Here is a 15,259-nt window from a genome sequence, read left to right on the forward strand (position 1 = left end):
ACAAAGTATGTATATATCAAAACACCAAGTGGTGCACCTTAAATATATACATTTTTGTCAATTACACCTCAATAAAGCTGAAAAAAGCATTTCTTGCTGTAAGAATTATTCTTCCTATCTAAGCAAGATGGAATACTGTATTTAGAAAGAATCTACATGTCTCATGTCTTAAATTATTTATATTAATTACCACTTTATAGATTATTTCCATTGTCCATATTCTTAATGCAGAAAATGAATTTTCTGACACTGTCGTATGCTGCTAGAATGGCATTGTGTGTACTGTTTTAGAAGCACTGACTTCCAGTGTTCACCTCAATAGTTTGGGTATAATTGTGCATATCACAAAGCTGAGTGTTATTAGAAAATCCAAGGCTTAGCACATAATTTGCAGAATTCCCATTATAGAAATTTGCCATAATTTCCATTTTGCAAAACATCAAATGTCAAGACATTTATACAAGTTTTTCCTCTTTCACATTTTAATTAAATTGTAGAGCAATTGATGTTAGTTCATATTCACTGCCAATTTAAGACCTAAAGCTTTAGTATTTTATTAAAATCCTTTCTACTAAAAAATGAACAAATAACACATTGAATAAGAGATAAGGCATTTCTTTTAATTATATGCACAATTTTAAATACATGTTAGATAACAGAATGGATACTGATACTGAAAGGGTATATTGCAGTGAGAAGTCGTTGTAAAGAACACTGGCTGGATGGAATCAGGAAATCATACTACAGTCCCAAAGCTGTGACTTTCTAGAATATAATGCTGACCAAGTCACTTATTCTGTGTCACTGGAAAAATGAGGGCACAAGGCAAGATCATTAGTATGATCTTTCTGAGCTCTAAAGTCCAGTGATCATGAGAACATTGTTGATCATGAGAATGTTATAAATGTTAGAAATTAACTTTAAAATTTTTTTTTCAAGGTTTTTTTTTTTTTTTTTTTTTTTATTTTTGGGACAGAGAGAGACAGAGCATGAACGGGGGAGGGGCAGAGAGAGAGGGAGACACAGAATCGGAAACAGGCTCCAGGCTCTGAGCCATCAGCCCAGAGCCCGACGCGGGGCTCGAACTGGCGGACCGCGAGATCGTGACCTGGCTGAAGTCGGACGCTTAACCGACTGCGCCACCCAGGCGCCCCAAAATTTTTAAACATAAGCTAGGATAAAGACTGAAATGGACGTGTCGTCTTTCAATGACGCTTCCTCCCATAAAAATACTTCCGTAGGTGTTTTTGTTACTTTCATTTAATCCCATTTGATTTCTGATTGTTGGATATGGCTTCAGCCTGTGGCTGCCAAACCTGGTTGACTAGAAGTCTTTGAAGAACACTTCAAATTTCTGATTCCAGATCCCTGTCATGAATTACTTAACCGAAGTCTCTTGGAACAATGGCTGAGAATTTGGATTTTTCTTTAAAAAATGTATTTCTATACAGTTTCAGTAATACAGGGTTGGAAAATATTGCCAAGATTCTAGCCCTTCCTCAATGCATTTCTATCCTATATTGACTAGGCTTTTGCATAGGGAAGAAAAAAGTCGAAGAAAATAAGAAAATGAAAGAAAGAGAGACACCCTTGCTATACAGAATAATAGATCTTTAATTGCAGAAGCTTAGGACATTTGGACACACTTTGGAGTTGATATCTACAAATGGGAAGATCTGTGTAGTTTTCTCTCAAACTGAACCATGTAGACTGCCATCTTTCTAAATACAAGCTCCCTTTATTAAACAGCATAGCAGAACTTGTGTGTGTGTGTATTTAAGAGAAGTATGGTTTTTAACATTCAACTAAAATATGTACCTCTACACAATTTTAGAAAGTAATCTTCTAAAATGAGGAAATAGTAACCCCTTGAAGTTAACATAGGCCATGCTAAAGTACCACTACATGTACAAAACTGCCTTTTCCTAGACGTTTATTATTTGGTTATGTTTTTATATTATTAGCAAAGCATTAACACATATCACTCTCCTCCTATAAATACATTTTATATTGAGATACAAAACAATTTTTTTCAAGTGGTTGCCTGTTAACTTTGGGTTCAGTATTGAAAGCCCTTGGTAGGTACCAAATTACTCAAATAATTCAGTTTTAAACAAAGGGGTGAAAAAAGGAGGAATCCAGAGGTATGTTTGAATCTACCATAACAAATGAAAAAGTGCATTAGAGCAGCTGGGAAGAAGAAAGCAAGGCCAAAACCAGCTTTTAATCACATGTGTGAAAGTCACAAGTTGAAACATACTATCTAGACCCTCATTCTGCCAGAACTTTCCCTCTTAAAGCCTAGCTTGAGGCCAGAACTACCAAGAAGTACAGGCACATTCTACAACATTCTATATTTACTAATTCATAAAGGACTCAAATTGTAACTAGCCCAGAGTCTCTACCATGAGGCATATCATTAGAAAAGAATTCAAAATATGCACCTCCTTAATCACAATAAAGTGGGAACATTCCAAATGTTAAATAATGGATTATTAATATATTATGGCACAAATACATTCCCAAATATTATGCGACATTTAATGGTATTTAAAAAATAATTAATGGAATAACAGTCATGATATAATAAGTGCAAATATGCAAAGTTATAAAACAATATATATAATATTGTAGCATTTGGTAATACTATGTACATAAAGCCCCCTTGCTCTGTGCTCCTCCCCTGCTCTCTCTCTCTCTCTCTCAAAAATAAATAAATAACAATAAACAAATACATACACACATACATACATAAATAGTATAAGGTCACCATTTGTAACTTAAATACATATGGGTTCATACACAGCATTCTTTTGGGTACTCCCCCTTCTGTATTGATCTGATTTGCATTTTTTAGCCATCTTCTCCATTAGGATTTATGCTTCTCTGAAGGAAGACGGTCTTATCTTTTATAACTTAGTAGCCAATGCACCAACTGTCATAACACAGGCAGGAAATAAATGCATGATAAACAAAACCACAAAATAAAAATGAAAATGTATTTGTTTACATCAAATAATAATAATATTATTTTAACAACTTTTAGATTTCAGCTATTAATTTAATTTCTTAATGTTAGAGCTTAAACTTCTTACTTATGGGGCAAATGAGCACACTGGATCAAAGAAGCATAAAGATGAGAATAACATTTGTTCGTTTATAATTTTATATTTACTAGTGTTCAATCAAAAAGTTCCTAAATTTTATATTGTTTTTAAGACAAAGCTTGTGAAAATAAATAGATTTTAGACTAACAAATGCCAAAAAATTAACATAATATGCAGAATTTAAAAAATTAAAACCATGGAAACAAGCCTTAAAATATCGTACAAACCAAACAAATAAACTTAAAATTGTTAAATATAAATACATTTCTTCAAGTACGTTAGTTCGTCATGGCCAAAAAAACAAAAACCCTTTATCTTCCTCTCCATTAGCATATCCAGGTCAATTATCCAAATACAAATATATGTATCTTGTTTCTATGCTTTTGTTGTTTCAGTTTCATAATTCCTCAACTTAATGTACTTGGCAAGGAGTGACTAATTCCTGTTAATATAGCAAAAGGAATAAACAGGGTTTCTTTGATATGTTGAAGCTATGCCTAAAGCATTATCTCCTGGAATCTAGAAGCAACAGGGACAAAAAAGAGAGGGAATGAGAGAGAGAGAAGGAGAGTAAATCGGTTGAATATTAGCACCAATTGCATGAAACATACTGAAGAAATATATTCCTTGCAGTGGAAGAAATTCTTCAAGAAAAAGCTCTATCTGAGCACCAGCTTTCTCAATATATTTAGAATGTTTAGACACAAGTTATATGCATGGGGAGTTTATTATCAAAAATAAGTCTGATAAGATAAAGTAATGAAAGACTTAAAAGTTAGCTCTCACCATTTTCACATAGATTATTAACTATAATCCCTAACTCCTCAACCCCCTCTCCCCCCTCGATACACACATTTGATACTTGGCTGTTCCACTTAAATGAGTAGAACAAAATTTGATTGCTGGGAAAATCCCTTATTTCTGGTCCATAATGAATCATGTTTATTACTTTTGTGGTTCCACATATACTTTTGTTTAAGAGTATTTTTTTTTTCTTTTATGGGGAACATTTGGATTTTCCTTTTCTGGTAAAAGGAGTCTGTAAGGGAGCATTATTTTTAAATATGTCTATACTGATCAGAAAGAAAGCATCCTGATTCTTGCTAAGTTTACTCAACTCTGTTTGTGTCCTGCTCACCCCCTTGTAGTCATCTCCAGCAGGTAGTTATTTTGCAATCCAGTCTGGCTGGCGCTCTAGCTACTTTCTAACTCGCACTCCTCAGGACGGGTGCCCTTACTCCTCCGCTCTGTCTCCATTACCAAGACCAATCTCCATTTAATGCAGGAAGAATCTATTCAGCTTCAGCTCTATATCCTAAGACTGTGTGATGTACTACTCTGGCAGTTAGAATGATATAAAGTAAGTTTTTCACACATGAACTAGGACCTCATTCTTTACCTATATTTTTTTTAAGTTTTTATTTAAATTCTGTTCAGTTTGTTCTCTGTAGTAAGAGTTTGTTTCTTGCTTTGTCTTCCTCTTCTTTTTTTCCTTGGCTCATTTGTTTTGTTCTCGAATTCCACATGCAAGTGAAATCATGTGATATTTCTCTTTCTCTGACTGACTTATTTTTCTTAGCCTTAAGGCCCTACCCTCTAGGTCCATCCATGTTGAGTCTGTTTCTCTGGCCCAGGGTATCAAAATACTAATCTCGGTTATCTCTTAATATTGAACTATATAAGGATGCACCGGTTTCTATAAGTAAAGTCACATCCAAATTATACCTGTAATTTTCTTTCCTTTTTTTTTTTTTTTGCCTCAGAAATATTTGGAAAGTTTTATTTAAATGGTTTGTATTCCCTTTTAACCAACACCAAAAAGAGAAAATAAATTACTGCCATTCCAAACACGAGTGTCGCTTCAGAGAGGAGTGGGCATGCATGTTAAGAGCTGGGCAGTGCCTGCTTCTCCAGGCTGCTCTTCCCAGCCCTGCCACTCTGGGGTTGGATGGCCAGTCCCAGGAGTTCACTCATCCCTGGGCCTTGGAAAGTGAGGGAGCAAACTGCCCATCCTGCAGAGAAGGATTTTCTCTTCCCTGCAGGTTGGGACATGAGTATGGTGAGACCTGGTGGTTCTAGAGGTGAGGGGAGTGGAAAGGTCAGATCCGAAATGTTCCATGGGATCTCCAGGGCTTCCAGGTCTGGAGAAATATGTTTGCTAGGAATATAAGATGCTTTGAGAATTTCTGCAGTCTGTATTCTCTGACTACCCAAGAGAAACCTACTCTGTTGGTCAAAGGGGCAGCAGGGAGGGAGGGGAGCAAAAGCTGGAGGCCAGGAACTGGTCTGGCCCCAGTGAAAAATTCCAAAGGAGAGTGAGGCAGGCAGCAGTCTTTGGTTTCCTGGGTCCTCTTCCTGGCAGCTGTAGAGGCTGTGAAGCCTCCCGCCTACCGGGTTCTTGAGGTGTGGTCTCCCAGGCAGTGGGCAGCACTGAGAGAGGAAGACTGGCCATCTGTCACAGGCTGGTGGGGGCCCAGGCCCTGGGCCTTCAAAATAAAATGCCCAGGGGAGCAGGACCAGCAGAAGGAGCAGGAGGCTTGGAGAGGATCTGCTTCTCCAGCTCGCCAAAGCACAGTGGTCGTGGTTGTTACCGACGCAGGCTACATAAACCATTGTGTGGGGAAAGTAGTTCTGCTTATGATTGCCATGCAGCAGGTGGGGCCCTTGGCGAAGACCGCTACATCTTCCCTGCCATGGGTCTAAGGGCACAGGGGCACGGCAGATTGAGCCTGGTGTTTGTTGTGAGTATAATCCACTATGGAAACATTCTCTTACTCACGCCCTACCACCTTGTAGCCAGGCCCATTGCCACACAGGATGGCAGCGGAGGGCTTCTGGTCCGTGTCACTCGCCATGGGGGCCAGACCAAAGATAGAGTCGCCACAGGGGTTGGAGGTTGTATCCGCCAAAGGTGAAGATGTGGGAGTGGTCCTCAGTGAAAAAGGTGAGCTTGTTTTCCAGGGAGATCATGGTGCCTGCCTGCGCAATTCCCCAGCCCATCTCCACCGCCTGGTGCAGTGCCTGCTTGGTCTTTCCCTCCAAACTATACCTGGAATTTTCACCTATGACTGTTTCTGTACTTATTCCCCTTGTGCTTACCCTCCTGTTAGATACCCATAACGTCATCCTGGATTGCCTAGAACTCTTAGTGATTTCCATTTGAGTCAGAGAATTGCTACATGTGTTGAATGCTGTCTTAGTTATCAGAGGGTAAGCTGGTATTGTTACATTATCCTGAGATATTTATTCAGAAGAGTAACAACTCATAATTTTCCCAAAGCCCCCAAAATGAAGAGGTTAAAACACATTTTAATTCCAGGCTAATAACCTCTTTTAACATTATTTTTCCTTTAATTCCAATTGTATGTTTTTGTTCTCTTTCTTTTTAAGGTTGTTTATTATTATTCAGGTTTTTTTTTTAAATTTTAACTCCAGTATAGTTAATATATGGTGTTATATTAGTTTCAAGTGTACAATATAGTGATTCAACAATTTTATACACTGTTGTGCTCATAAATTACTCAGAGTTTTAATTAGAGCACAAGTAGTTGAACAGCCTTTATCCAAGTTACTTTATTTTTGTTCAGTCTTCATTAATGCCTCTGTTACTCATTTTGAATTTAAATATAAACTATAGAAATAATCTATTTATTGACTAATTTCTTCAGTGGTCAATTACTGAATATCCTAAGTTTTGATAGTGAAACCGAAATTGAAACCATTAATCTAACCATGAAAAAAAAAAAGGAAAAATATATCTTACTGTAGAATAATGTTTTAGGTCTTCTCAGTAATTTACAGAGATACCATTTTATATAGCCAAGCTGAAAAAGAAATAACCGTTGTACATGAAACCAAATTTTGGCTAATTAAAACAAATAAAACCATTAAACTATTACATTAATTTTGTTCCTTACCAGTAACTTAAATTTGTGAGTAGTTAACAGGGGGAAAAAAAGAACACCCTCTCCTCCTACTTGCTTAATTACACTCAAGTCTGCTTGCTCAGTGACACTCACATTCAAAGAAATTTTGTTCATTTTATGAAAACTGAATTCTAATTTTCCTGCATTGTTTAGTTAAAACAGACTTCCAGGTAAACTGCTTCTTATTAATCCTCAGTATGACAATGTTTCCCTTTTAATAAACATTATCAATTATTCCATGTGTTTTTTTTTTTTTTTCCCTCGTATGTGCTTTTAGTATCACCAGTTTAAATAGCAACTTCATTTAATTAGCTTTTTAAAAAACTATCACTGGCCAGGGTTACAAGTGTGTAGTTTGCCCTACTGGGAAAACTAAATCTTTAATCCTATGAAACTTTTATACACAAAAACACTATAGAAGCCTCTCAGTAGCCATTCTTTTTTATTTATTTATATATATATATATATATATATATATATATATATATATGAAATTTATTGACAAATTGGTTTCCATACAACACCCAGTGCTCATCCCAAAAGGTGCCCTCCTCAATACCCATCACCCACCTTCCCCTCCCTCCCACCCCCCATCAACCCTCAGTCTCAGTAGCCATTCTTGTCAAAACATCTCTGGAATACTAACAAAGCCTTAAATCCTATTTCTCTTTATTTTAATGACCACATTTTTAAATATTTATTTTTTTTAATTTTTTTTAATGTTTATTTGAGACAGAGAGAGACAGAGCATGAATGGGGGAGGGTCAGAGAGAGAGGGAGACACAGAATCTGAAGCAGGCTCCAGGCTCTGAGCTGTCAGCACAGAGCCCGACGCGGGGCTCGAACCCACGGACCGTGAGATCATGACCTGAACCGAAGTCAGACGCTTAACCGACTGAGCCACCCAGGCGCCCCAATGACCACATTTTTAAAATGAATTCAACAAATTGAAAACAAGAGCCCAAGACAAAACACACACAGTTCAGAAAACGTAGCCTTCCATAAACTGCAGTAGGGTTGTTTTCTTTAAGCATTGGTTAATTAGAATTAAACATTATGTAAGATTCTCCTAAGGAGAAAATGAGCATTTTGGTAATCAAATTTACATAATGTTGATACACACAAGTATATAGAATGCTTCATCTTTACAAAAATCAACTATTTGTTTAGGAATTCGATTTGGGCAGAGCTAATACTCAAAAACTTATTAGAGCTTCCTTTTTCCTTGGTTTCTTTGCCACTGTTTTATCTTCTTTTTGTTGCCAGCTTTGATGTTTCATTTACTACCTCAACTTCATTTTTCAGGTCTTTCAATGTATGTGTTCCTTACGGTCTGATATTTATTCCTTCTTTCCTTCTCTTTAAGATTGTTTTTCCCATCTCTCAGAGGTTTAGCTAATTTCTGACAAATACTTGTTCTAGCTCTTTTTCCTGAGAGTTAGCTCCTCATTTCGGATTCTCACATTCAACTTCTTTCCACAGCCAATTCATATTCATTTGCAACAAGGAGACAAGGATGTCAGTTATGGTGTGGCCAAAATACTGTCAGTACAGTAGTCAATGCAGGCAGCTGTGAAAGCTAATGACAATTGCGTGAACATCATATTAAGTGAGAGAAAACCTGGGGCTCACAGTAATACTGTAGGAATCAGCAGACACAGGCAATTGTTAGGCATGATGGTTATTCAGATAAAAAAGTGGTTAAGATCTATAATAAAGACATGATTTGACTGTTGTACTAATGGATAAATGAAGTAAGAGAGTAAATCAGCAGTCTTAAGAATTATCTTTAGGTGGTGTTATGGGCTGAATTGTGTCACCCTAAAATTTATATGTTAAAACCCTAAGCCCTACTCCCTCAGAATATGAATTTTAGATTGCCCCAGAATAGAAGATCTGTTGCCCAGATTAAAGCAACCTCTCAAGTGGTCTAACTCTCTTAACTGGTCTTACCCATCTTCTACACTGTTATAATGGTGATCTATTAAAATATACATCCACCTATGATACCCTCCTGATGAAAAGCTTCCAGTCATTTCTCTGATCCAAGTGGATATAATTCATGCAACACACAGCCTTCTGTTATGGCTTGGAAGACTATCTTTAATAAAGACCTTAAGCATCTTTCAGCCTCACTTCCTCACATATCACCTTATGTTCCAGTGTTATCAAACTGCTGGAAGTTCCCCTGATCCTGTTAGGTTGTTTCATTTCTCCATGACTCTGTGTGTGCTCTCCACTCTCCCAATAAGTCCTTTTCTTCTCTGTTTTCCCTTCAGTCCTTCTGGTTCTCTTTCCAGATTTCTACAGATAATTTTTTATGCCTTGGCATCGCTCCTACCAAACACAGCATTTCGGAATAACAGACTACACAGTCATAGATATGGAATATTCTAGCTCTAGTCCCTGAACCTGGCACACAGTAATTTCACAAGTTGCCCTGAGCTCATTCAGAATTAGCTATCAGAATTAGTCACATAACCATTTTTTTGTGAAGGTATATACTCAAGAACTCTATGGCAGACAATTATTTAATATTCATTACTCACCATATTTATGGGGTCAACTGGTCCAATGCTGTTTACATAAACATCAGTTTCAATTACTGTGGGCCTCACTGCAAAATACCAACACAAGGAGTGGTCAAAGGTAAGATCAGAAGTTGTGTTAAAGAAATTTTAGCTTTAATAAATCTTCATAAATAATAACATTTACCATTTAAATAATAAAATATCCCTCATTAGAAAATGAGGAAACATAGCCCATTACAAAAACACAAACACCTTTTCAGTTTACTAATCAATTATGTATGTAAAAATTAACACTTTTAACTAAAATATTTTAATGTACAACCTAAAAGTGTTATAAATATTTAAATCATTCATTAAAATTAACAAAGTTAATTCAATAAAAATTGCTAGATAATTTGCTTTCTGCAATATTATAGGATTTTAGAATTGGAATGGGTATTAGAAGCTAAATATAAAATAATCCTACTTAATGCATATCAATGGTGTGCTGGTAAATGTTTAACAACAGCCTTGCTCCAGTAGTGGGTGGGGAGGAAGCCTTGATTTATCGTTCTTACAGATATCCATGGGTGACTATTCCCACAGAGACTCATTTAAGGATACCAATGGGAAGTTGCTGAAAGCAGACTTGGGACAATATCAAGTAGCTATTGTGAGCGAATATAAGCATGTTCTAGCACACAATGGACTTGAAGCATGGTTCTGAGGATTAAAGAGATAATGTCTGTCAAGCATCTACGTTCAGGTCTGATTCTTATGGGGAGCTTCATAAATATTTGCTGTTACTTCTTTCTCCCATGTTAACAACATTCCTTTAGGTTGTTTAAGTTGGCTCCAGAGTTAGGTGTATTTTTTTTATGTTTTTATTTATTTTTGAGACAGAGAGAGACAGAGCATGAGCAGGGAAGGGACAGAGAGAGAGGGAGACACAGAATCGGAAGCAGGCTCCAGGCTCTGAGCCATCAGCACAGAGCCCGATGCGGAGCTCGAACTCACAGACTGTGAGATCATGACCTGAGCCGAAGTCGGACGCTCAACCGACTGAGCCACCCAGGTGCCCCAGAGTTAGGTGTATTTTTATCTAACTTTCACAGAGTATATTGTAGAGATGTCACTATAGAGTTCATCTATTGTGTTTCATACATAACCATTTCTGTCTTTCCAGTTGGTCTTAAATGGTATATACTGTATATCATTGTTTTTATATTCTATCAAAATGTGTAGTGCAGGTCAGCCTTTTAAATGTTGTCAAATGACATGATTAAATAAACACCTGCAATGCCACCATATTTAATTGTGCTTTTTTGTTTGCCATGAAAAACATTGTCACATAGTTTCTTTTATTCTCCTTATCCTACTAAATAAAACATAAAGGGTTCATTTATTGATTTAGCCAATACTTGTTGAGGAGTGAATGTAAGGGGTTCACAAAGTAGATAAGAAGAAAACCATTTCAAGAAGAAAACCTATTAGATACCTCACAGAGATTTATAGAGAGATGATGCAAACAAAAGAAAACAGAAAAAAAACACCTTGTAGATTGAAAGTTTCTATACCAAAGCGGCATGTTTAGTAATATTTACTCAGCTCCCCTTGCTAAATTTTATCTGATTTCCCATTTCTGGCCTAATATTTATCATTCTTACAATTCTGACACTATGTTCAACCTCTCAGGACACACATCCACCTCTAACACATAGCTGAGTCCACCTGTCAGTGTCTCTATCCAGCTCCAAGGCCCCTGTATTGGAAACTTCCAAGCTAGAGGGTCTCCCACGCCAGCAAGATTCAATGGAATACTTGAGGCATTTGGCAAAAACAGTGCCTAGAGAATTTTGAAACAATGTTAAATTTTACCATTTGTGATTAAAACTAAACTACACTTAGAAAAACATAATAACATTTACATAGTTTGTTTTTCCTCAAATAAAGATTTTAGTAGGTGGCATATATATTTCCTTACTAGAAAGATAAATGAGATTTGCTAAAAGTAGATTTAGTATGCAAAACTATAGGTCTGTAGACCTGTACAATACATGACTGTGTTATTCAATCTGCTAGCCAATAATTATATTTTGTATAAATGTAAGGTCACATGATTTATAGAAGGCTTTATAAAGCAAGCCTGATGACTTCTGAGATGATTTGCCATTTATTTTTGACTATGAAATGAAGCCAATAAATATCATACAAAATTAAGATAATTTTGGCCAGATTTACACTAATGGATTTTATGAAACCCAATTAATAAAAAAAAGGTTGATTTGTTCCATATGTAAGTATATATATTGCCAGTTAAAGCAATTAAGGGCAACGTTCAAACTTATTTAATTAGATTATTTTTCAGCTCATCTGATAAATCAACAAACACTAAACATCTCTTTACTGCATGATAGCAAGGGCTGAACATTGTCTATGCCAAGAAATAAGATTCCTGAAGACATCTCTATATACAGGATGTACTTTTCACATTTACAGTGTAGAACATTTTAGATTTGAGTGATCTATCCTGGTTTCCTTATATCAATATTTCCTTAACCAATTATAAGACAAATATATGTATACTATAAAAGTATTAACTCTTGCATTAGGGCATAGCCACACAGAAATATTTCATGAGCAACATAAAACAAGTCCATCTGGGATGGGACGAATGAAGAATCACATTTAGTGAGTCCCATGTAGAACATTGCTATTGATGAAGATATTCAATAAATAACTTAACAAATATATATTTGCATACCAGGAGTATTTTTAAAGTTATTGTGTCTTCTATTTTATATCTTTGGGCTCTTTGTATTTCATTCGGTTCTTTAAACTTCAAGCCCAAAACATGAGGAAGAATAAGCCTGAAGGTGGACTAAAATATTTCAGATTAATTTTGAAACTACAGCTAGAGATGATACCCTTCAAAATATACAGTAATGAGGAAAACAACAGAAATCTGCATTGTTCCTTAATAGTGACTCATTACCACTTTTATTGCTTCATACTATAAACAATACTTGTGGGTGAAATCACTGAAAATATAGGCTTCTTGGAAGAGTAAATATTTTTTCTTAGCACCATGATTTTCTCAGTCCAAAGCTGTTTAATTGCAGGGGTGGTATTTAAAAAAGAAAACTAAAAGGACGTTGTCATTCCAGGCTCATTAAGTGATCATTAGAAAGTGGCCATAGACTATGTTTAATTCTTCAACACACATGGAAATGAGAGATCTCCTTTTTTGTGACAACATAACAATGCTGAAAAAAACATGTACTTCCATAGCAAATTACATTTTTCATAGATGGAAGGCAGGTAGACGACACTGGATTATTTTTGCAAAGCCCCTCTCCGCATTGTGATTCTAAGTACTTTGCTTTAAGTATCTCACCAGAATATAAACTCTTGGTGGGAGTGAATATATGGAAAGAATGGACATTTTGGGCACCTTAAAGAAAGTGCAGAGAATAGTATGAAGAAGGAAAAAGAATTAAAAAAAAAAAAAGAAAGCAGTGAGGTCAATGAAATTTCCATGTTCAGCTTCCAGATAGCTAAAACCAGATACCTATTTTCCAGACATAAAATAAAATGGATTTAAAAAATATTCTCTTCATAATCATTTTTAACCATGCTTTCTTGGATGACATGTTCAGATACAGATATCTTTAGCAGATCATGTAGCTTCTGGGTCACTTTTTTATATTAATTCCGATTAATTAATTAAGGTTAATTAAAAATTAATTCTGGTCAATTAAAAACTCTAATCCTAGAACATAAGTTTAACAGTCTTTTCCATTAAAAAAAGAAACAAACCCATTGATTCATATGATACCATTATAACACAATGACTCTGAAAGAACCATAATTAATGTTTTTCTTGCCATAGAAAAGACAGCAGGGGTTCTCAACCCAGATACTTTTTTGGGTTTGGGTCCAGATACTTCTTTCCAGGACTTGCTAACAGGGAAATGTCAACTAACACTCACCATTTCCCTCTGCAGGTTACATATGGGCACATAGGTATTTGGCTATGTGTGGATGAAAAGGTACACATGGGTAAATAAGTACTTAAGTGAGTCTAATACAGTAGCCACAATACTAACACAAAAATCCAGAAAAGATACTAACACAAATTTTGGATAGAAAAAAATGCCTACAAAGAGCACTTCAACAGTCAAGTCATTTATTATGGATACAGGTAAAATGCTACTATGCATGGTACATATGCTTACTTAAATAGAAATTAATCAAATTAAAGTAAAACTGTATTCTCTTAGCCAAACAAACAACATTTCAATACTCAATAGCCAATAACCAATTTAAGTATCCAATGCATATATATGATAATTTTAATATATATTTAACTATCTATTTTAATATAACTTAATTTATGGGGGCACCTATAAATTAAGGTGGCTCAGTTGGTTAAGCATCTGACTTCAGCTCAGGTCATGATCTCGCAATTGGCAGGTTCGAGCCCCATGTCGAGTTCTGTGCTGACAGTTCAGAGCCTGGAGCCTGCTTCAGATTCTGTGTCTCTGTCTCTCTCTGCCCTTCCCCCATGCTCTGTCTCTCTCTCAAAAATAAATAAACATTAAATTTTTTTTAATATAACCTAATTTATATATATTTAATTAAGCATATATATATATATATATTTATTTACTGAAATTGTCTTCTTAGGAAAATATAAGATGGGCCTCTTGTTCTGTAGTTAAACATCTCTGTAGGCAGCAGACTTAGCAACCTGCTCCTGCTCCTACACCTGATCAAGGTAAAAGAAACAGAGGAGCCATGGGTTCTAGAGAGAAAAGCAGTGGAGTATCTTCACACCCATTCTTTTGTGTGTCTAGGATATTTTAATTTCTTGTGGGCATAATTTACATCAAAAGAAGTTGACTGGGCTAGAAGGATCTCACTAGGTTTTTGACCCAAGAAAGTTGTGCACCAGCAGCACACATCTCATATCTACTGATGGAAGGGCTAATGCTGGTGAAAGGTAGAACCATCTAGATTTCCCAGGTCAAAGAAGTAAACAGTATAAAACGCCTATGAACAAACAACAGAAAACAATCCTACCCTCCTACTCATAAACGTTGTTATTTATACAAATGCCTCTCAAAGGATATCAAGGGCTAATTAGGATTTGCCTGAAATGAAGCAGAAACTAACAAGACAAAGGTTTCAACTGCATCCAATGAAATGAACAGGAAGACCATCCCCCTTGGTAGTTCCTGCATGTTCCCATCACTAAGAACCTCAAAGACTTAAGCAGATGGAATAAAAGAGCAGATTACACCTCCTCACCACCTCACCCCACCAAGTCCCTCTCTAGTAGCGCTTGCCTACCCCATGACCTAGGAGAGTGATGGCATTGATTCTGTTCAGATATTAATTTTTAGATTAGCTCAAACTATTTGAATCACTAAAACTCCTTGGAAAGCCATAGACCCTACCCTAATAGTTTTTAAGAAATAAAAAAAAAAGAAGATTCAACATAGAGTAGTTGAAAATTCACTAGAATTAGACAACCTTTTAATGTTAATTTGCCATTAAGCTTAGAAGTCCTCAATAAGTTGACTGTATAAATTTTCATAGCATCAATGAAGAGTAAAGATAGCAATGAAATTCTGGACAGAGAGGAATGCCTGCAAAGGTCACCTAAACAAGTCAGCTATTCATTATGTATACTCTGAGGTACACAGATGAA

The 15,259-nt window shown here is 36.0% G+C and overlaps 1 protein-coding gene across 1 annotated transcript in view; it reads right to left on the reverse strand.

Moving 5' to 3' along the window:
- GABRG1 (gamma-aminobutyric acid type A receptor subunit gamma1) overlaps positions 1 to 15,259 on the reverse strand; it is a 67,386-nt gene that overhangs the window by 33,424 nt on the left and 18,703 nt on the right. Inside the window, exon 3 of the mRNA XM_047091749.1 lies at positions 9,583 to 9,650. Coding sequence (XP_046947705.1) covers positions 9,583 to 9,650 — 68 coding nt within the window. The remainder of the gene's footprint in view (positions 1 to 9,582; positions 9,651 to 15,259) is intronic.

The sequence above is a fragment of the Lynx rufus genome, unplaced genomic scaffold (genome assembly GCF_022079265.1).
Source record: "Lynx rufus isolate CCGP_SWC_20201006 ecotype Redwood Valley unplaced genomic scaffold, mLynRuf1.p SCAF_3, whole genome shotgun sequence".
NCBI classification, from domain to species: Eukaryota; Metazoa; Chordata; class Mammalia; order Carnivora; family Felidae; genus Lynx; species Lynx rufus.